The 22,383-nt window shown below is 38.6% G+C and overlaps 1 protein-coding gene across 2 annotated transcripts; it reads right to left on the bottom strand.

The window, feature by feature from the left end:
* Positions 1 to 879: 879 nt before the first annotated feature.
* On the bottom strand, positions 880 to 21,615 carry LOC141627449 (serine/threonine-protein phosphatase BSL3-like). Of its 2 annotated transcripts, none has more exons than XM_074440721.1 (21): positions 21,049 to 21,615; positions 18,064 to 18,124; positions 17,871 to 17,949; positions 17,697 to 17,776; positions 17,443 to 17,537; positions 17,230 to 17,329; positions 16,808 to 16,877; positions 15,962 to 16,063; positions 15,812 to 15,893; positions 15,236 to 15,415; positions 14,365 to 14,629; positions 14,022 to 14,259; positions 13,400 to 13,570; positions 6,954 to 7,192; positions 4,236 to 4,320; positions 4,030 to 4,128; positions 3,730 to 3,929; positions 3,567 to 3,642; positions 2,389 to 2,524; positions 2,143 to 2,282; positions 880 to 1,495 (listed from the first exon to the last, which is right to left on the bottom strand). In XM_074440721.1, exons 1-21 carry the CDS (start codon positions 21,395 to 21,397, stop codon positions 1,412 to 1,414), a joined length of 2,931 nt encoding a protein of 976 aa, XP_074296822.1. In that variant the 5' UTR covers positions 21,398 to 21,615; the 3' UTR covers positions 880 to 1,411. The 2 variants fall into 2 exon arrangements, with proteins under 2 accessions (XP_074296822.1, XP_074296823.1); XM_074440722.1 differs by having other exon boundaries at positions 14,022 to 14,250; positions 21,049 to 21,589.
* Between the last annotated feature and the right edge of the window lie 768 nt (positions 21,616 to 22,383).

The following is a 22,383-nucleotide window of genomic DNA, read 5'->3' as shown; positions in this document are numbered from 1 at the left end:
TATCCGTCACAAGTTGAAGACGGATAGTACCCCTCTTACAATATGCAAGTGGCATTATCCATCTTAAGCTTGTGACATATAGTATCCATCACAAACAAGACATTTTGATTTGAATAATCATCATTGTTTTATTCTGTTACAAAATTCTAACAATGACAACTATTGACCCAAATGAAGAAATGTTTTTCTTTTCCTGTATTTTCTAGACCTTTAGTTATATGTAAACCGTAAAACCGCTATGTTTTCATAATATTTTAAAAATAAAAATGATTATTTAGTCATATTTCATCTTTATCACTCTCCGTCCAGATAATTTGTTTACCTTTGATTAAAGCACTCTTCACAAAGAATAAAAAAGGTAAAAGGAGTTGTACAATAGTACTCAATCCTCCCACTGATTAGGTCCTTACTCCTAGTTTCCCATTTGTGAAGGCTACAACACCATAAATGATCCTATTTATATTACTGTAAGATTTAATCTGAGAACATGATAAATAACAATGTCAATTATCATTACGTAAACAAAAATGAACTATAGTTAAAATAAAATTGTAATATGTACAGGTTATTTATTATTGGACGGGTCATTCATACTCGATATTCTTTTTTGACAAAGATTCATACTCAATAATCATGACACCGTTTTAAAGAATAATTCAGAGATCATACCAGATTTTGCCATTCCGAGGTAACTCGGGTAAGTGCCGAACTGCCCCAGTACAAATGACCAGCTCACCATTCTGGGATTTCTTGCTTATCAACAAGTACAGAGAAATAACGGCAAGTATAGAGAAAGAACAGGAAGAAATGACGTTAAGACGACAATTACATGTCTGTCCCAAGTGTAAGCCACTAATGCTCTAAATAAGACCATCGCCAAAAAAAAATCAGTGATTTTTCACTCTTCCAACACACTAAATGAAAAAATTACAGGGGTGGCAAAGAAGTAAGAGAATAACAATATTACACAATGCATCAACTCTATTATACAGAGACATCTCGCGAAAGATAAATAATGTTGCCTCATCATAAGCGCAAACTCGACTTGTATAAGAATTAAGATTACACCCTACAAAAAAGGGGGAGGGGGGCAATTAAAGCGCACTGACCAAATGAATACTCGGAACTATTGACCTAAGATATACCCACTCTTGACTTCTACCCGTGTATCTGATCAATGTACAAAGGTCGACTCGTGCTGTGCTCCATAAGGCTTTCAATCCCACACCCATACTTTCCCTCACCAAAGACCTTCACACGTGTGGTCAACCTATAAGGCAGTCCTCAATCTTCAATTTCTGAGAAGTTGATGAGTTTGGATATTCTATATACAGCAGCTGGCTATACGAAATGCCCAACTCTGGGTTCAAATTTTGATACGAGATGAGTAGAGCTAACCATACAGTTTCTATTAAATCCAAGCAAGGGAACCCTTGTCATTAGCAACTTGAGGACAACCTCTAGTTGGTGTAGGCGGTCGATTTACATTTAGTTCCTGCAAATAACAATGCTAGTTAATCTGACACTGGAGCTTCCTGACTCACCTATCTTTAGCTTTGGAAAAAGACAAAAATATGCAAAATGACTCATTAAACTGTCTATGCTTTTTGTGAAGTAGCAGAGTATGCATTTTATACCACAGATTGGCACTACGCAAATTCTTGTTTCAAACGGCCACTTTTCGTTTGAAGCTTCAGACAGGCACATGTGACCATTTTATGGTTAAATATAATCACATACATTGGTACAGCCAATGTTACCGCTTATGGTAACTTGTTTTTCAATAGTGGTCACATTTGGCTGTAAAATGGTTACAAAATCTCATCTTATTATTTAAGACCAAAATGGCCCGTCTGAAGAGAGACCAACTGATTATGGATATTGTGTCTCTAACTTGTAGGAATGTAGAACCCATCTCACATATGATATGTCTCACCCTATGCTACTACATGTTAGTGTGAGACTATCTCCCAAAACTTCTTGTTAGCACAGGCGGTCGGGATGAGTACAACTACCACCTTTACCCTACAAGGCGCAGTGTCCATTTTCATACAGGGTAAAGTTGCTCTGTACTCTATGTGCCAAATAAAACGAAAGAGCATATAGCACCGAGCAAAACGAGCAAAGTGTGAAACACCATACCTGCATCCATGTATCTTCTATATGGTGCTCTGGTGATGTTTCTGGAGATGAAATGGCTGGCGGCAGAGGATGAATGAGTTTTGGAACCACCACAAGATCCCTACCCAACACCAGGATAGCACCTGCATTATTTGCAGTACCTAAAAAATAGAAAGGTTCAATGCTTTTAACACGCTGGTTGATTTCAGAGAGCACTTGCACAAGATTACAAACAAAGAAACTTTAGAGAGGATAGCTTGCACATACCGCAGTAATTGGTGGCCGAAAATAATGTAATTAAATGCCCTTGAGCAAAGCGTTCAAAACCGTCCATGACACATTCATGTGCACGTACTATCAACTGAAGGTCATTATTGTTGCAAAATTCCATAACACGATCTGGCTGCAATATAAGACAACGCTCACTGTCAAACATTGCACTAAACTAAGATAGACAATAAACAGCTTACCCAAAAAAAAAAAAAGGAAAAGTACATCAAACAAAGATGCTGCCGCCGCCCATTAAAACCATTGAGAACGCCAAAACCCTATGATGAGGTACAATCGCCAACTAAATCAAACCAGTCTAATGAAAAGGAACAAGAGCATGAACATCAAGCAAAGATTACATTGATTCATGTAATTTATTCCCAAATTTCTAAATTAATACCAAATTTAGAAGGATATTAAATGCTTAAATACAACCCATTGGGTTGTATTTATCATTTCCCTTAATAATATTGAAGACGCCCAAATCCTGTGTTGCCATATGATCACGAACAAAGTCAAACAAGTCTAAAGCAATATGTAGCTTTCTTAAACGTCCTTAGATAACCGACGGCACAAAGCTCACACTGCCTCACGCCGAGAATAACCGTCACATTTATGAGTAATGAGGGAAATTTAAGACTTTGTTTGGATACTGGATACTAATTTAAATGGAAACAAGCTAAGCAAAGAAGGAATGCAATAGAAGAGGATTTAGAGTGAAAGAGAGAATACACCCCTCAATTAGATATACATGGTAGAGGGAAGAGAAAATGAGAGTCACATTATACCCAATGAATCTCCAACCTCTCTCGCTACTTTCCCTCCCTCATGTTTATCCCTATCCAAGCTAAGCTGCTGATTGTGGAAAAAGAGAATATCTCAATATCATATGCAGACTACCCCCTCCTTTTCCAAAAAGCCGAAAACAAAAGACGTTTATATAAATTCCATCTAAATAAACTATTGTGGCCGCATTTGAGACGGCATCAACATTAGCAATAAGCATCGCAGTGACCAAGATCAAGCTGTGACAAACGATTTCAGACCAACTCTCAAACTTAAACTACCATGAAAGCACCCACAATATTAGATTTGAATAGAGGTAATAGCCTCAGCATGCAACTGGCATGGCGTGAGTAGAGAAGAGATAGCTGTTCACATGATAGATCACTCACCCCAAACGTTACTAAACCTGGACCTCTAGCATTTGGGCGAAGTCCTTCTACACTGTCATTTTCTGTTGGATCTGACCTGCACGGATTCAGATTTCTCTTATGCCCTCTACAGATTAAATCTGTCAAAGAAGAAAATTGAACAATAGACACAAATGGATCTAACCATAACAAATCCATGAGAACGATAGAGCCGGCGTCCATTGTAATGGGACGCTGAATGCTCTCAATCTGGTCCACATGGTTAATTGATCGCCCAATCCCACCATGCATACATATAATTTTCTTCTCAATAAGGGCAGCCAAGGGAAGCCAATTGAACAATCGGTTAAACCGATGCCATGCCCAGATTCCATCTCTTTCACCCTGTTCAGAACCCAAATTAACATCCTAGTCTGCCCGGATATAACCATCAAGCAAATTCACAGTACTTTATTAGCTCAATATGTATGTTTATGTAGCATACCATACGCTCAATGCATTCAATCCTGAAGCCAAAAAGAGCGTTGATATCTGCAGCTTCATGATTCCCTCGAATTAGATGCACATTGTGTGGATATTCAACCTGAAAGGAGCACAACAGATAACATGTGTACAGGTAAACATCTGTTATATCCAAACGCTAAAAGATGAGTGAAAAAGGTAAGAGAGATGACCATGAAATATCATTACCTTCAAAGCAAGTAGAAGCGAAATGGTTTCCAAGCTATGTTGACCCCGGTCAACATAGTCTCCTAGGAAAAGATAATCTATGTATCTGACATGTTTTGTAGTAGTATCAGCATAGAAAATACAAAACAGAAACCCATTCATAAAACAAAATAGCTCACTAACATAGTAACATATATGCACTTTGTTACGGTGTATGAAGAGTAGCAGCATCTACAACCTCTTTCTATGTTAACAAAAGAATAGGGCTAGATACATCCTTCGCCTAACTTCGCTAGGGTGAAAACTTTTGGAGAATGGGGTTAATGTTGTTAAACAGGCTATTCATGCAATTCTAGCAAGGATTACTTCTCTACAACATTACCAAATGCCTCAAATAGCCTTGCCTACAGCATAGGTAAGGACGCTGGCTAACACAGCCTTAGCCATGAAAACATAGATGGACTACTTGCACAAGACCCATAGTGAAAATAGCATTGGATACTAGGTTGCACGGACACTTCTCATAATCAGTCGTCCCGTGTCCGACACCGACACTCCTCGGACACAGACCGAAACGTGTCGGACACCTATAAAGCCGTGTCTAACTTTCTACATTTATTCGGGCACGTGTCCGACGCGTGTCCATGGTATTTAGGTCGTGTCCGACTCGTGTCCATGACATTTGAATATCATTTGGGGTATATGATGTTCTTTAAACGAGAAATGAGTTGTCGATTAGAAGATGCGTTTGGATGAAAATGAAAATGAGTTATAATCAAGGGCAAGTTTTACTTTCACTTATTTAAATTTAATATCAAATACTTTTATAAAAATAAAATCGAAAGTTTATAATTATAAAATAATATTTTATTAAATTTAAATAACGTGTCCCGTGTCCTTAATTTCACGGGATGTCGTGTCACGTGTACGTGTTGTGTCCATATCCGTGTCCGTGTCCGTGTCCGTTTTAGTGCAACCTAGCTGGTATATATATCATAATAATATAAAGTGGAAAAAAATTGGTGCGGAATTTAGCTTTATTTGCTCATCTTTTATAGTACTCTCACTGTCCCATTGGATTCCTTACGTTTGCTTATTGCACAAAGTCCAAGCTATGAAGCAAATGTACAAAATTACCCTTACTTTTCCTCTTCTACTTCTACAGGGCTCACTTGCACATGGGATTTGCAAGGGATCTTAGGTTATGTGACAAGCTAAAGATATGCTTAGAACGGAAATGTATAGAATTTATTGGGACACTCATAAATAGAATACGTTAAGAAATAACTGGGACGGATAGAGTAAAACTTACTCACTCGGGAAGAGAATAAGCTTTTGGCTTCATTGTCAATGGAAAATAAGATGTAGTTTGATAAATAATATTATAATAATTCCTACAAGATGATAAAAATAAAAGGTCCCATACAAAGTAGCAAATATTTACTGGTTAATGATAATTGGGGTAAATTGATAACTTATACCTCCTATAATCCACTTTTTCAAATTTTATACCTAGAATGATTTTTTTTCAAAACTTATACCAAATATCTCTATTTCTTTTATACATCATGCCAAATTTCTGAAATTGACCATATTACCCTAACTATTTAACTTATCACCAATTCACCACCCCTTCCCAACCCCCCATTAAATCCAGCACCCCGTATCCCCACAATTCCACCAAAATCACCCCATCCGTCATCCCACCACAAAACTTACCTCACAACATTTGTCGCCGAACCCGATCCTCCCACGTCATCAGCACTAACCTTGCATACTACCACCACTCTGACATCTACTCCACCATCAACAATGATGAACACTGCCATCCTTAATCTGCCTCCACCACAATCAAATTCCCATAATTTCATTAAAGACGATCTCACATATCCTTCTCTCCACTCCGAAAAACACAATTTTTGTTCCCTAATTCAACTCCACCACAATCAAATTCTCATTCAAAAACGATTACATTTACAATTCGTTTTATAAATTTGGTAACCATTGCAAGTTTAATAACTCTCCTCTTCGTAAATTTCCTCAGGTTATTATGTTTTATTTTAATTATTTTGTTGGTTTTATACGGTCTGGTGTAAGGTGAGGTGGTCGATGGCGGTTGTGGTTGATGGTGGCAATGATTATGAGTGGTGGTAATGGAAGATGGTCGTGGTTTTAGCAGTGGTGGAGATTGATAAGAGGGATGAAAATGGTGGTGTTTGATGTTAATGGTGATGGAAGGTGGGATAGGATGGTGGTGTGCGGTGATGGAGGCACCAATGGTGGTGTTGTTGGAGGGAGGAGATGGTTCGGGGGGAGTTGGGCTAATCTGGGAAAGGGGACTAATTTGGTTGGGAATGGGTGGTGATTGGTTAATAATAAGGGTAGAATCGTCAATTTCCGAAATTTGGTATGAAGTATAAAAGAAATAGAGATATTTGGTATAAGTTTTGAAAAAAATTTATTCTAGGTATAAAATTTAAAAAAGTGTATTATAGGAGGTATAAGTTATCAATTTATCCTAATTATAATTAAATATAGCTATATGAGGACACACCAGGTAGATTTCAATATCTTGTTCAACTTGATTTTGTTGAATTGTTACACTTTTTTTTACAGTTTTAAGAGGTCATAGAATTTTGTCACAACCACTGAGTTTGTTCTTAACAAGGCCGCTTCTTGTTTTACAAAACTACATTTCAACCGGATACAGTGAGACGCAAAAGCAAAGTCATCACTTACGATATATCTCCAGCTGTAGATGGAGCCCCATATTCATCAAAAAGTCGCATAAGATCCCCAAATTGTCCATGTAAATCACCAAAGATTTTTATAGGAGCCCGCAGTTGAATGACACTTGGTTCACTAGCGAAAATCCGTTCAGAACTATCACAGAGTTCTGCTATATCATTGCAGTCCATGAAAAATTGGCGGCAAACAGAAGGCTTCCAGCCACGAGGCTTCAAAAGATGTGCAATAACCTACGACAAAAGGCAATGGTATGATATCTGAAACTTTTGGAGAGTAAAATCCAATACAATCTCAAGGCACAACCAAATATATAGGGAGTATTATAGTGCCCATCGTGTTACAGTGTTCGAACTGCAAAGTAAGAATAAAACTGAAATTCCAAGCATATGGACGTCAAAAATTTGCAAAGAGGAGCAATGTCCAAGCATAGAACAAAACTGTAAATATTGAATAAATTCCAAGCAGCATAGAGCTTTCAAAAAAAATCAAAAGTCAGGTTCATTCTGCGTGAAATGAACCAAAAGGAAATTCAAGATGCAGTGTGCTGTCAATAAGATGATAAGATGTACGCCAAATACAGGATTCATCCTCTATCTATAAAAGCTAAATCTTTTAAGGGATTATGATAGGCTATCATAAATTAAGGAAAAAACATACCATTAGGAAAAGAGCCTAACCCACGTTCTTTTCTTTGAGCAATTAATTTGTTTAGGAGTATATGATAGGATTGTTGTTAATAAATGATATGATATATTGTATCCTAGTTTGAGAAGAGATCAATTGAGTCCACCCCAAACCATTGAGTCCATGAGTCCTCATATTGGAAGAAGAGAATGAAGGGTTAGGATTAGATCTAGGAGGAGGAATGGAGGGCTTAGATTAGAGGAACTTTTGTGGACCAAAATAAATGCTTAAAAGAAAAAAATTACTCCCTAAATCATTCACATTCTCCCTCACCCATTCTCTCACCTCTCTCTCTCTTCCTCCCACCATACACACAACACCACCCACCACCGTCACCACTACCACCACAATCACCACCACACCAACACCTCCGACGCCGGCCTCTTCACGTGTACTTACGTCAAGCGACCTCCCCACCACCGCCTTTCTCTCTCCTTTCTTATTCCTCCTCTTCCCTTTTCTTCTTCTTCATCCTTTCGTCTTCCCCTAGCCCGTAGGCGAGCGACCACCAACCACCACTCACCTCATACATCCCCTCGTCGGCCACCACTCACACGTCGCCGTCCTCTCTTCGTCACTTGTCCCGCGCCATCCTCTTTTCAAAATTCAAATTTTGAAAATCCCGGCTTTCCTCTAAAATCCGTCGCTCGTCCGCGGTTGTCGTTGCTGGTTGTTGGCTCGTGGTGGTGGTGGTGGTTGCTGCGGTTTTGGGGCAAAGGTGAGGTGGGTGGGTTAGTTGTGGTGGTTGGGGGGGTGGTGGTGGTTAGGCGAGAAAGGAGAACGGAAGAAGGTGGGTTTGGAGATAGAGGGGGTGTGGGGCTAGTGGTGCTCCGGTGGTTGGGTGTGGTGATTGGTGGGGCCAGCAAGGTGGTAGTGGTTGGGTCGTGGATGGCTGGCAAGTTGGTGGTGGTGGTTGGTGGTTGCGGGGGAGAGTGTGGTATAAAGTTACACTCGTAAAAGGCCAAAGTTACACTCATAAAATACCATAGTTACGCTCATAATCAAAGTTACCCTCGTAAATCGAAGTTGCACTCATAAATCAAAGTTACAGTTGTAAAGCATCAAAGTTACACTCATAAATCAAAGTTACACTCGTAAAGCATTAAAGTTACACTCAGTAAATCATTAAAAGTCAAAAGTTACATAGGTAATGTGTGGCTTGAGAAGAGGACTCAAAAAATATGGTGGACTCAATTGAACTTCACTCCTCTTAGGTTAATTAATTCAGTATAAATGACCAAATTTTTATCTCATTGATAACTTGAATAACTCCACATGTGAGTGTTTTCGGGCATTCACTGCCGGTCCCGCCCGGATAAAGGAGGAGGGTTGCGTAGGTCTGTGGCAGCCAGCATAAAAACTTAGTCACATTTTATGGACATTAATCGGAATTTGAACATCGTTGAGGCGTCTCCTCCGAAGCGCGTACTTTTTAGACCCGGGTGTAGTGAAAAGTATGTGAGGGTTGCTAGGTCATCGTCCGAAGCGACGCGCCATCTTTACACATGGGGGTGGTGTCAAATAGGCAAGGGTGCGCTACATCTTCTAGACCCGGGTGTAGTGAAAATTATGGAAGGGTTGTTAGGTCGTCGCCCGAAAGCGGCGCGCCACCTCGAAGTATGGGTGTGGTGTCAAATAGGTTTGGATCCAGGAAGCATGGTCAAGAGTGGGTAAAGAAATCAGGGCATGACTTTAGGAAGGGTAGTAGTTTACGTTTTGGTACTTGGAATGTTGGCTCTTTAACAGGGAGATTAGCCGAGGTAGGGGAGGTTATGAAAAGGAGGATAGTGCATATAATGTGTCTACAAGAGACGAAGTGTGTCGGAGATAAAGCAAGGGTGATAGCGCCTTGGGGTTATAAACTTTGGTACACGGGTAAAGACAAAAGTCGTAATGGAGTGGGTAATGTCATTGATAAAGATTACATCGATGATGTGGTAGAAGTATCGAGAAAGAGTGACAGGATTATGAGCATTAAGCTTGTAGTCGGGGATGAGGTGCTTGACTGTTATAAGTGCTTACACACCTCAAGTAGGATTGGATGCTTCTTTTCGACGAGCCTTCTAGGAAGATCTGGAAGAGGTTGTAGAACGAGTCCCTATTGGAGAGAAATTGATCATTGGTGGTGGCATTCATGGGGGTTTGGGTTCGAGGAGAGAAATGAAGCAGGAAGTGACATACTCCCTCCCGGTCGTTATAATGTTCCCCTTTGATATGGGCACGATACTTAAGGAAAAGTATTACAATATAAGTAAAAGAGTTGTGTGGGGTTGGTGGTAGGAGAGAGGGATGAATTATTAGTAGTTAAATAAAGAATTGTGGGGCCAAAACATAAAGGAAAGTAATAAAATAGGAGTAAAAGAGTTGTGTGGGGTTTGGTGATAGGAGAGAGAAATGAATAAAATAAGAGTGAAAGTTTCTAAAAATAGAAAGGGGAACATTACTTGAATAATCCGTTTTGGGAAAGAGGGAACATTATAGTGACTGGGAGGAAGTATTAGATTTTGCTTTGGCATATGACTTGGGTATAATGAACACTTTGTTCGAGAAAAGACATTCTCATTTGGTGACTTATAGGAGTGGAGGAAATGCTAGTCAAATTGACTTCCTTTTGGTAAGGAATGTGTGGAGGAAAGAGTACACCGATTACAAGGTCATTGCCGGGGAAAGTGCGGCAACACAACATAGACTAGTGGTGCTTGATTTTCGGGGTAAGAGAGACTTGAGGAAGAGAAAGATAATCGGTGAGGCACGAATCAAGTGGTGGAAGCTACAAGGGAAAAACCAACAAGCGTTTTTGGATAAGATCGGAAGTAGTGATATTTGGTCGGATTGCAAGGAGAAAGATATTGATGCAACGTGGGATAAATTGGAGCATGTTGTAAAGGATTTGGCGAGGGAGGTGTTAGGAGAATCTAAAGGAAATAGACCATCAAGTAAGGACACATCTTGGTGGAACGATGAGGTGAGACAAGCAATAAAGACAAAACATGAATGCTATAAGGTTTTTGGGAAATGCATGAGAACTTTGAAAAGTACAAGGAGGCTAGACGAGCCGCTAAAAAGGCAGTACGGGATGCGAGGACAAAAGTTAACAAAGAAGTGTATGCGAGGTTGGACACAAGAGAAGGAGAGAAGGATATCTATAAACTGGCTCGCATAAGAGACCGAAAGACGGATATTGGGAGAGTTAGATGTGTGAAAGATATGGACGACAAGGTTCTGGTTCAGGATAACGAAATAAAGGCTAGATGGAGTTCTTACTTTGATACTTTATTCAATGGATATTAGGAGCAACGTTTTGGGGATGTAGAAGTAACACAAAGCATGGTTAATCGGGAATTTGTGCGTAGAATACAAAAGAGTGAAGTTAGAAAGGCGTTAAGGAAGATGGGGTCAAAGAAAGCAGAGGGACCGTATAGTATACCCATAGAAGTTTGGAGGTGCTTTGGGGAGAAAGGAATCGAATGGGTAACCATGCTCTTCAACAAGATTTGGAGGAGCAACAAGATGCCATTAGCTTGGAGGAGAAACACTCTTGTCCCTTTGTACAAGAACAAAGGTGATGTTCAAGAGTATTCCAATTATCGAGGATTTAAACTTATGAGTCATACGATGAAGTTATGGAAGTGGATAATCGAGCAAAGGCTTAAGAGATGTGTAGACATCTCGGATAACCAATTTGGATTTATGCCCGGGAGATCGACTATGGATGCGATTTTTATCATAAGACAGTTGATGGAACACCATCGGGACAAGAAGAAGGACTTGCATATGGTTTTATTGATTTGGAAAAGGCATATGATAGGGTACCAAGAGAAGTACTTTGGTGGGCTTTGGCGAGAAAGGGTGTGTCTCGAAAACATATTGACCTCATAAAGGACATGTATGAGGGGGCTAGTGCAAGTTGGTGTATGATGTTTGCGAATGATATTGTGTTGATTGATGAGACGAAAGAGGGGGTGGAGAGAAAGTTGGAATTGTGGAGGCATAATTTAGAGACTCGTGGGTTTAGGTTGAGCAGGAGTAAGACCGAGTATTTGAGGTGTCTGGCGGGAGTCGATGGGGTCGAGATCGACTGAGGCGGGGAGTATTATTTTCGATGGGAATGTTGTTAAGGGGTCATATTTTTTCAGATATCTAGGATCTATTATTCAAAAAGATGGGGAGTTAGACGGAGATGTGGCTCACAGAATTAAAGCGGTATGGTTGAAATGGAATAGAGTGCTTCAGGGTTTTATGCGATAAAGATATGCCCCAAAGATTAAACGAAAAATTTTATCGCACGGCAGTTAGGCCTCCCTTACTTTACGGTTTCGAGTGTTAGGCCATGAAACATTGTCACATTCAAAAGATGAGTGTTGTGGAGATGCGTATGTTGAAGTGGATGTGCGGACATACAAGGAAAGATAGATTAAGGAATGAGGTGATTAGGGAAAAGGTAAAAGTGGCGCCAATAGAGGACAAGATGATGGAAAATCGACTAAGATGGTTTGGCCATGTGAGAAGGAGACCTATGGACGCACCGAGGCCGGAGACTTGGAGAACAGAAAAGGTCCCTAGGGGTCGAGGGAGACCGAGACAGACATGGTTGAGAGTGATTTATGGGGCTTGAGAGAGAGTATGGTGACGGAGAGGGCATAATGGAGGGAAATGATACATGTGGATTTTTAGTATTTGATGTTTTTTTTTTACATATTTAGTGTTTTTATTTAATTTTTAAAAAAAATTATTTGTCCTTCTTTCCTTTATTACACCTTTTATATCAACCACTTTCTTATATATTTTACTTGGTTTACTTTTAAGGCATTCCGGATCCTTAATTCATTTTCAGTTTTCAAAATCGTTTTAATCTTTATTCTCGATTTAAATTTTAAATTTTTATAAAAGAAATCCGGAATTCGATTTTAAAACCTGTAAGTTTACCTGGACTTTGTATTACATTTCGCTCTCCCTTTTGTTTTCCATTTTTCCCTTTTCTATTCGCATTTTGAGGGGTGCGTTCACCCATGGACGGTTCTAAAGGATGATTCATGTCAGCCGACCCCAAATTATTTTGGGATTAAGGCTCTGTTGTTGTTGTTGTTGTTGTTGTTGTTGTTGTTGTAGTATTGATAACTTGAATCATAAATTTATATGATTAACATTATCGGATTAATTAACCCTTACCGATGTTATGATAAAATATGGAGTGACAAATAAAAAAATAATTTACAAATTTAAAAATAAAAATCAGATACATTAATAAAACAAAAAAACTGATTTATTAACTTAATAAAGTAACAAAGACATAACTAAGAAAACTAATATATTATTATAATTAAAATTAAATTATCTAAATAATTAAGAATACATAATTAACGAAATTCATACATTATTACAATTCGAATCAATTACGAATAACGTGAATATTAATATGATCAAATTAATCAAACATAGAAAAGAGAATTTTAAGTGACGGAAATTGTTAGCTATATTTTTCCCTATTAGTCTTATCAATTCAAATGAATTTCATACATTTTTTTAATATATGTGAGATATATTTTGAATCAAACGTATGAAATTCATTTGAAGTAAGAGAGTATATGGTACAAAAATACTATATGTATATATTTTTTTAAAACTATATTTGAATTTAAATTTTAAATAAGTAAACCTGTGCAAGTTTGCACGGGCTTAAGACTAGTGCCTAGTGGTAGGTAATTGCTGAAATACATTTTCGACACTACAACATCATGATAAGATCTACAAACCTTTTTCGGAATGCTATTGATCGACATCTGCCGATCTAACAGTTTCCTAGCTGCCGTAGCATTTTCTGGTGTTCCATAACTGACACGCCGACCTTCATTCTCAAACTGGTCAATAGAAAATGATCTGGCCATGCCACCTAACGCACCACCGGTTTCTGCAGCTACAACAACCTGCAAATGCAAGAAGAATATAAAACAGTAAGTCATGCACACAGCTCTGCCGAAATTGGAAAAAAAAAATTATTCGACAGCCGACCCCAAACTATATTGGGACCAAGGGCTTTGTTGTTGTTAAGTACCAACTCCTTAAATAATCTAGTTCAACTATTGAACTCCATAAAGAACATGTGTAGGAAGCTACCATATTCTTGCCATGAAGGTATTTGTCAGACTAGTACGGGTTTAAAACTTGTGGATCACAACTACCCTCTCTTTTTTTCTAAACCTTACCATTTTGTCTTGATCTTTGAGACCTCACAATCTGACCATAAACCAATGGTCAAGAAGACTAACAAGAGTTTTTCTCTTTAAATGCTAAGTAACGTTTATATGCCAAATGCTACAGACTGCTGCATTTGACCCAGAATACATTATTTAATGCTAAGCAGAAGATTCTACTAACAGCTCGGTGATGGAGCCGGACCCCAGGAGGCGGGGTACTGAGCTGTGCAGAAGCATCAGGCTTGATCATACTTGGTATTTGCTTCCCACTAGATTCGGCCTCAAAACCACGGTCCCTATTAGGCACTTCTACTTCACCATTAACTTGCCGAGCTTTAGCAGCAGCTAATGTAGAAATGATAGCCTCTGCCTCTGCTGCTGATGCTTCAACCAAATACTCAACCCCTTTGCTGAGCCTCCTTCAAGTACTTCTTATTGTCAGTTTTTCTCTTAATTTGCAAGTATAAACATTGCAACACTGATGTAATGCGGACTTATCGATGTATATTTGACAAGAAGCTTACCGTGTTCCTTGCATCATGGCATTTTCATGGCTTATATCAGTGTACATATCACCATTTACTGGAGGAGCAACAGGGTTCCCAAGCACAACCGCACCATCAGGAACTGCTTCGGAATCACTCTCTGTTGTTCTGTCGTCAGCAAAACTATATCTTCCTGGTGGTGTGTTGGAAGCAGCTGCCGCTGCCGCTGCCGCATGTGAAGCTGCAGTTGTGGTTTCAGCAGCTGCAAGATCTTCAGCTACTAGTAAACCATCAAGAAGCACCCCTGCATCAATCAATCTTTAAGTCACTTAAACATTCAAGGCATGCAGCTTCCACCATCCCACCTCACAAAAGGGTATAAACTTTCCAAGACCTTTTCACATGAATTGTTTTCATTCTAATCTTATGCTGTTACTTTCTTATCAGTTCTATTCATAGATTAATATTTTAGTTCGGTTTTATTCAGTTTAGTTCAGGTTGTAATTCCAACTTATCGCCATGGTTAACTGATAAGATACAATAAGCCACATCCGATGCAGGATACGCTCTTAAATAGTGTTTGATATCTAGACATCAAGTTAGCATCATTATAGAATATGCTGGAATACATTTGCAATTCACCGGGTTCTTGGAGAATTCGGTAACACAGCCTATCACTACAATATCTCGCTATAAAAAAGCTGATATATATCGATTCTGTAACACTTACAACCTCAACATACATTTTCATATAGGTCCCAATATTGGAGTAAATTTAGTAAAATCTACAAGTTTAGCGATCAAGAACGAAAATTCAAGTTCAGCTCGATAAAATGTACAATCCAGCACAATCAGTAACTTCTCTGTCTGTTTGATCCTGATGCGTATAGTTAAATAAATAATGTCTCACCACCACGTAAACCGCCATAAATGAATATCAAGTCGCCTACTGCAGCAGCTGCGTGTCTGCACCGCCTTGTTAACTCAACTGAAGCGTCTCCACCAGAAGCATCAGCACTGTAACGACCCGTCCTTGGGGTAGTGACCACTGATTTTGTATCACACCAAACTCCCGCTGCGGTATCCAATACTGCAATGGAAATGGAAAAAAAATGCACCTGTTTTAATGAGAACAAAACAGTACCAAAATTGAACGGGTAGAGAAAACAATCTGTTGATGAAAGCACAGAAGACACATGGACGACAACGCAGTTCATAATTTCTAACAGAAACATGGACAATTGCCAAATCAAGTAATTTCGGCAAATAAGACAAAGTGGACAATGCTTTATCTCTTCCACAGCTTAAACCAGTACTAGTGTGAAAGGTTCACAAACAACATATGGTTTAGAACTTACCCGCTTTAATCCTTTAGACATAACCACTCATAAATAAATAACACGATTGAGACCTAACAACTCTCACTCATCAAAAGCAACACAATAATTTTAAACCAGAGTAAACTAGCAACTACGATAAAATGTACCTGCTACGCTGGATGAATCTTCCACTATACGCCCTCCACCAAGTGCACCACCGGAAACATGCAGCCGTGCATTGACAAATACCTGTAAATAACTGTCGTTAAAAACTGGGTGCGTACATAATTAGATCCTCTGCTGAAGATGAAACCCACCGCAGCATGTTGATATCTAGACGACGGTGAAACTCCAGGAGCTATTGCCCATTCCCACCTGCCATCTCTATGCTTAGCAAGACCATATGCACTTGCCAATGGCTGTACAAAAACATGGAAACAAAAAATCAACATTAAGATATAAATCAAGCACAAAACTCAACACTTTAAGAAGTATGATGCCTCAATTGAAATATTCAACTAGTGTTTTACGAAACATGATTTACCCAAACCAGCCAAAATAGCGTTTGACACAAACACATCGAAAACGCATAAATACAGCTTTCACCCTCACATAATTATAAAAGATCCACAACCATTTATAAGCATTTACCAATTTCAGAAGGACTTATAAAACAATAGCAAAGCCTAATGTGTCGGATAAAACAACACGACATGTGATGTGATTATATGCAAGAAAAGAAATTCATGTAAAAAAGGTTGTCTCTTCAAGTTGAGTAAAATTTGCAATATTTACAGCTAGCCTAGTGTAAGCCTTTAAGAGAAACTGGTAAAATAGAAGACAGGAGGTCATAATGTCATATGCAAACATCACATCCTTGCATAAATTATTATTACTCCATATATTCGAGAATCACATGTTTTGATCTTCACTGTGGAAAAAAAAAAAGAGATCATATGAACTTTCTGTTGCGGTCGCCAGTTGCAGCCTAATCCCGCTAAATGAAGCCAATATCGCCTTAAAAAGCGACAAGATGTGGTCGATGTGATCTTCAAATACTTTATAAAACGGTTAGGTTTCGGAGTCGGGCTGTAGATTTAATTTAATACTATGCCAAAGAGTGGTGATAAGAAGAAACATAAACCAGCTCTGAAGTAGCTCACCACACTGTTTGCGTCCCTCCCTCCGCAGAGTAGAAGAAGACCATCAGAACGTGCACTTGCGGTTGCATACCTGACCAATGTAAGAACAGACCCATGTCAACACAGAAGTCTCCACAGACCAAAGTAAACAGCAACGAATAGTTAGACAAAACAAGAGAGTATCGCAGTAACTCTGTACAGCTCAGCATCATAAAAGTAAAATGATACGGATTGAACAACAGATAAATAAACCTAAGAAAACAGAGCCGCAGAGTTGCCCTCTCTGAAAGAAGTAAGAAAATGTGAAGCAATCTATCAGCAACTATTAAATTAGGACTGAAAAAATATTTCCGCAATTCTTAAGAAATGTACCAGCCTGATGAAAAGAGATGAATAATAAAAACAATAACAGAACATTTCATCAGAATGCAGAGGAATCTTACATGAATGGAGGTGGGCCTTCACCTTCAGGTTCCAATTTCCTCCATTCATAAGGTTTTGCTGCAGTATCCAGTGCCCAAACATCAGCCAGAGGCCGCTTTCCTACAGAACCAACCATTTTGACATCCATCCGTATCAGGTTACAGCGATCACTTGACATAGAGCACATTAAACAAATACCTCAAAGAAAAACAAACAATAGTTAATAAACTCACCATCATTACCGCCAATGCACATAAGGTATCTTTGTCCCACAAGGGCCATTACATGCCCATAACGTGGACCAGGCCCAGGGCATTGAACAACCACCCTATTTAAGTGATAACAATGTTAGTTATATAAGATACCAACATGTCCCGGCCAACAAGCATAAACTCCCCATATCAACCACCTAACCCACAACGAAAAAGTAAAAATGTTTATCCCCTTAGAAAAATAAAATTAATAGTAAATACCGAAGGCAGCAAACCTATGCCATCGTGGTTTTTGCTGTGTAAGGTCAAGAACATGTAGGTCCTCAGCAGACAAACCAGCAGGACCAATCCCACCCTGTTAGATGCTGTCGCAGTCAGTATTCACACATCGACTGTATCAGTGACTAGCAGACATCATCATATTGATTCAAGCTGCTACAATTACCAACCTGAATAACCACCATGGTACCAACAGCAGTGGCAACATGAGCTGCTCTTGGTGTGGGAGGCTCCCCGATTGGAGTAATCCTACAGATTGGTTCATACGATCGCTCTTATCTTATTTTCTTTTCCAATAAATAATCAAACAACCAGCAGTCAACGAAGATTATTTTAAAAGAGAATTTAGGGAACTTAGCTTACCTAGACCATCTATTTGTTAACACATCATAACAGTGAATATCAGCTGTAGCACCTGCAAGCCCTGCAATAGAAAGAAATGCAATTTCAATCACAATAGACTCTCAATAACAACTTCTGATGTTAAGGTCGACCAGGGTTGTCTTACACTTTCAGAAGGCCCTGTGCTAAAATGTGGAAACTAGGCCCTAAAATACGTAAAAGTACCGATGCTAGAATAACTAGACGTCCTAATTTAGTTTTAAGCTACACATCCAACCACTACATATTACGAGTTAAAAAAAATAAAATTCTCGCCCATATTGAGACTGATATTCTCAAAATGCACATAATTTTATCGATAGAATTTTATTGATTAATTATGTATGTGTCATTATTTCATAAAAGGCCTATATGGGTATTATTACAACTAATTCACCTCCCTATTTTTTTAAAATTTTAGCACACATTGTGAAACTAAAAAACAATATTTAACAGAAAAATTATCAAAATACTCTAACACGACAGAGATAAACATCAAACACATGGGTGGGAATAAAAGCAGCGCAGAAAGTAGCTAGTCAATCCCAGGATGGATCATTCGCGACGAGCACCAATGACCATTGTGCTACGCAACACATTACTGTCAGCTACAGGCACCATACAATATATGTAATTCTGGGCTGAGATGGCGCCTCCAAACTGGAGGCCCATTCCCTCACTCAGACTGTGTTGGCTGTTAGACAGATCAAGAGTTCAACACAAGACTATACCAACAAAAGAAAAGCACACACATATCAAAAATGCAAACTTTACACACAAACGAAAGATAATAGGGTTATTAAACCCTTACCAGCGCCACGGCATAAATATTACAACCAGATTAGTTAAGGAGTGGATCTGCAACCACTGGTCAATAGACTCTAAAATCCTCATCAGTAGAACACCCTAAGTGCTAAAATACTCAATTTTGGAAAAAGAATCACAATCTTTGGTGCATAAAAAGGGCTGCCCGGTGCACGATGGCGCAAGGCGAGGGTCCGGCGAAGGGTCCCACCACAAGGGTGTAATAGGGGCAAGCCTTCCCTTGTCATTTTGGCAAGAGGCTGCTTCAAGGACTTAAACCCGTGACCTCTAATTAATTCATTCAAAGAGTCAAAGCGTCACAATAGCAAAAACTACCACTTTCGTCCAGTCCCTAACATAGATGTTGACCTCACCGCAAGATTACGCATAGAACTAAACACATATTTAAGCAACTTCATTATCGCAACCAAAACCTCTATACAGCAGTAAGAATAATAAAACCCCAGTACACTAGCAAGAATAACAAAACCACAGTCGATTTACTCAATTTTTAGAAACAAAAACCCACAAGATTACTAGAAGAGGTGAAGAACTAAACACATATTTAAGCAACTTCGCTATTTGATTTTCTGTACCCACGAGAATAACAAAAAACAGTCCATATACGACAACAAAGCCTTACTCCTACTATTAGAAAACCTGCATCATTCACAAAACAAAACCAAAACACAAACCAACCCTAACTTTGATATCCTCTTCTACAAAGTAAACATTAAAATTAGGGTTTTGAACAGTAACTAAACCTACAACAAACAAAAAATCCTAGCAAAAAGCAGAAATGTTAACAAATGAGCAAGTAACTAATGCTAGCACTTCTAAATCATCAAAGAGTTGAAACATCATAATACTTATATTTACCAACTCCGTTCAGTTCCTAAGATCTAAACTGAACACTAGATTACTCCAATAAATAATAACATTAATGCAACTTCCTTATTTACACCAAAATTCGTGTACATCAACAAGAATAGCAATAACCCAGTGAATATCCGACAGCAAAGCCTTGATCTTGACTAGTAGAAAGCTTGCATCAGTCACAAAACAATTCCAAAACACAGAGTCACAGACCAACCCTAATTTCGATTTCCTCTTCTACAAACTACACATCAAAACTAGGGTTTTCAACAGCATTTAAACCTACAACAAACCAAAATCCTAGCAGAAGGGGGGAAAACAGAAATGTGAGCAAATAAGCAAGTAATGTACTAATACCACCACTTCTAAATTCATCCAAGAGCCGTAACAACATAATAGTTACGACTATCAATTCCGCCCAGTTCCTAAGATCTAAAGTGTGCAGGCTAGATTACTCAAAGAACTAAATAACATTTATGCAACTTCCTTATTTATACCAAAATTCCTGTGTAGCAACAAGAATAGCAATAAACCACTTGATATCCCGACAACACAGCCTTACTCCTGAGTAGTAGAAACCCAGCATCAGTCACAAGACAAAAACCAACCCTAACCACCATTTCCTCTTCTACAAACTAAACATCAAAACGAAAATCATAGCAAAAACAAGAAATACGAAAAATGAGCAAGTATAACGTACTCATGCCAACACTTCTAAATTCATCCAAGAGTAGAAACATCATAATAGCTAGAACTGACAATTCCGTCCGGTTCCTAAGATCTAAACTGAACTGAACACTAGATTACCCAAAGAACTAGTTTATGTAACTTCCTTATTTACATCAAAGATCCTGTACAGCAACAAGAATAGCAATTAACCACTCAATGACAACGCGGCCTTATTCCTGACTAGTGGAAACCCTGCATGAGTCACAAAATAAATCCAAAACATAAACACAAACCAACCCAAACTTTGATTTCCTCTTCTACAAACTACACATTAAAACTAGGGTTTTGAACAGCAACTAAACGTATATTCATTCAACTTTACTATCTAACCAAACCCGAAACCCAGTAGAATTACTCTTCTATAAACTAGTTGCGTTATTCCTAACAAGTAGAAATGTTGCATCATTCACAAAACAAATCCAATACATAAACTAACCCTAACTTTGATTTCCTTCCACAAACTACACATCAAAATTAGGGTTTTGAATAGCATTTAAACCTACAACCCAAAATCCAACCAAAAAAGCAGAAATACGATCACATAAGCAAGTAACGTACTAATGCCAGCACTTCCAGCAGACGACGGAGTACCAGCAGCCGCAGAATTCCCTTCAAGAGCGGTAGCGCCACCGAAAAGAATCAACCTTGGTCCAATATAACCACTACTCCCTTGCTCACCAACTGCCGGTACCGCCGTCAATGTATGCCCACACCGCGGCCCTGGACCATCCTCCTCCTTCTCTATCACCGCATTCACCACCGTATACGGCGGCGCACACCTCGGCCCCAACACCACCTCCCCCACCGCCGGAGAAGACGACAACGAATTTGTCGTCATTGTCGTAGTCGTAGTCGAAGTAGAATCTTTCTCGTTCTCCATTGATGAAGATGAAGAATCAACCTCCATCTTCAAGATTCCTGTTATATTAAAACTATAAACAAATTTCGAAAACTTAAATTACCCCGGAAGATCGCCGATTTGATAATCATGCATTTCGAATCAGTGTAAATTCACTGATTTACTATCAAATTCATTACCAAATTTTTGAATAATTTAATGTAGAAAAGATTCCAGAAACCCTAGGTTAGATCGTTGGTTGATTAGTTCCCTAATTTGATTTGATTAGTTCCCTAATTCTCGATATCTCAGGATGCGGGAGCTCGGGTGGCCGCTTACATTTTTACTAGACTTAGTTTTGTGAATTATTATTATTATTATTATTTTTATTATAATGAAAGCTGCGCGCATTTTATAATAAAAAAAAAAAAAAAAAAAATAATAATAATAATAATAATAATAATAATACTCTCCTATATGACCGTTCTATAATATAGGACGGGCCCAATAAGAGAATGGATTCCTATTCGAAGAGTGCATAACCGCATGGATAAGCTCACACTAACCCGTCAATTTTGGATGATCCAATTCGGGATTTTCCTTGGGAGGTATCGGGAAGGAATTGGAATGTAATCGATTCATGCAGAATAAAAGGTTCTCTATTGATTCAAACGCTCTACCTATGGGATAGAGGAAGAGGAAAACCGAGGATTTTACATAGTACTTTTGATCGAAAATAAATCTGATTTATTTCGTACCCTTCACTAACAATGTTTTAGTAGAATAGAAATAGAGGAATAGGCTCTCTTTGGTAAATTAACTGAAAAGGTAGCTAAAAACTGAAAAGGTAACTGAAACCTGAAAATGTAACTGATATAGGTAGCTGAAAATTATGAACTGATAAGGTAGCTGATTATATAAAAAAATGTTTGGCAAACTAACTGAAAAGGTAACTGATTTTGATGAAATGACGTAAAATGATATGATAATTATTTAATAGTATAGATTTAAAGGGTAAAAACGGAAAATCAAACCAAATCAGGTACCTGAAATCT

The sequence above is a fragment of the Silene latifolia genome, chromosome Y (assembly GCF_048544455.1).
Source record: "Silene latifolia isolate original U9 population chromosome Y, ASM4854445v1, whole genome shotgun sequence".
Taxonomy (NCBI): Eukaryota; Viridiplantae; Streptophyta; class Magnoliopsida; order Caryophyllales; family Caryophyllaceae; genus Silene; species Silene latifolia.
The sequence above is the reverse complement of the archived record's forward strand: the minus strand, read 5'-3'. Positions and strand labels throughout refer to the sequence as shown.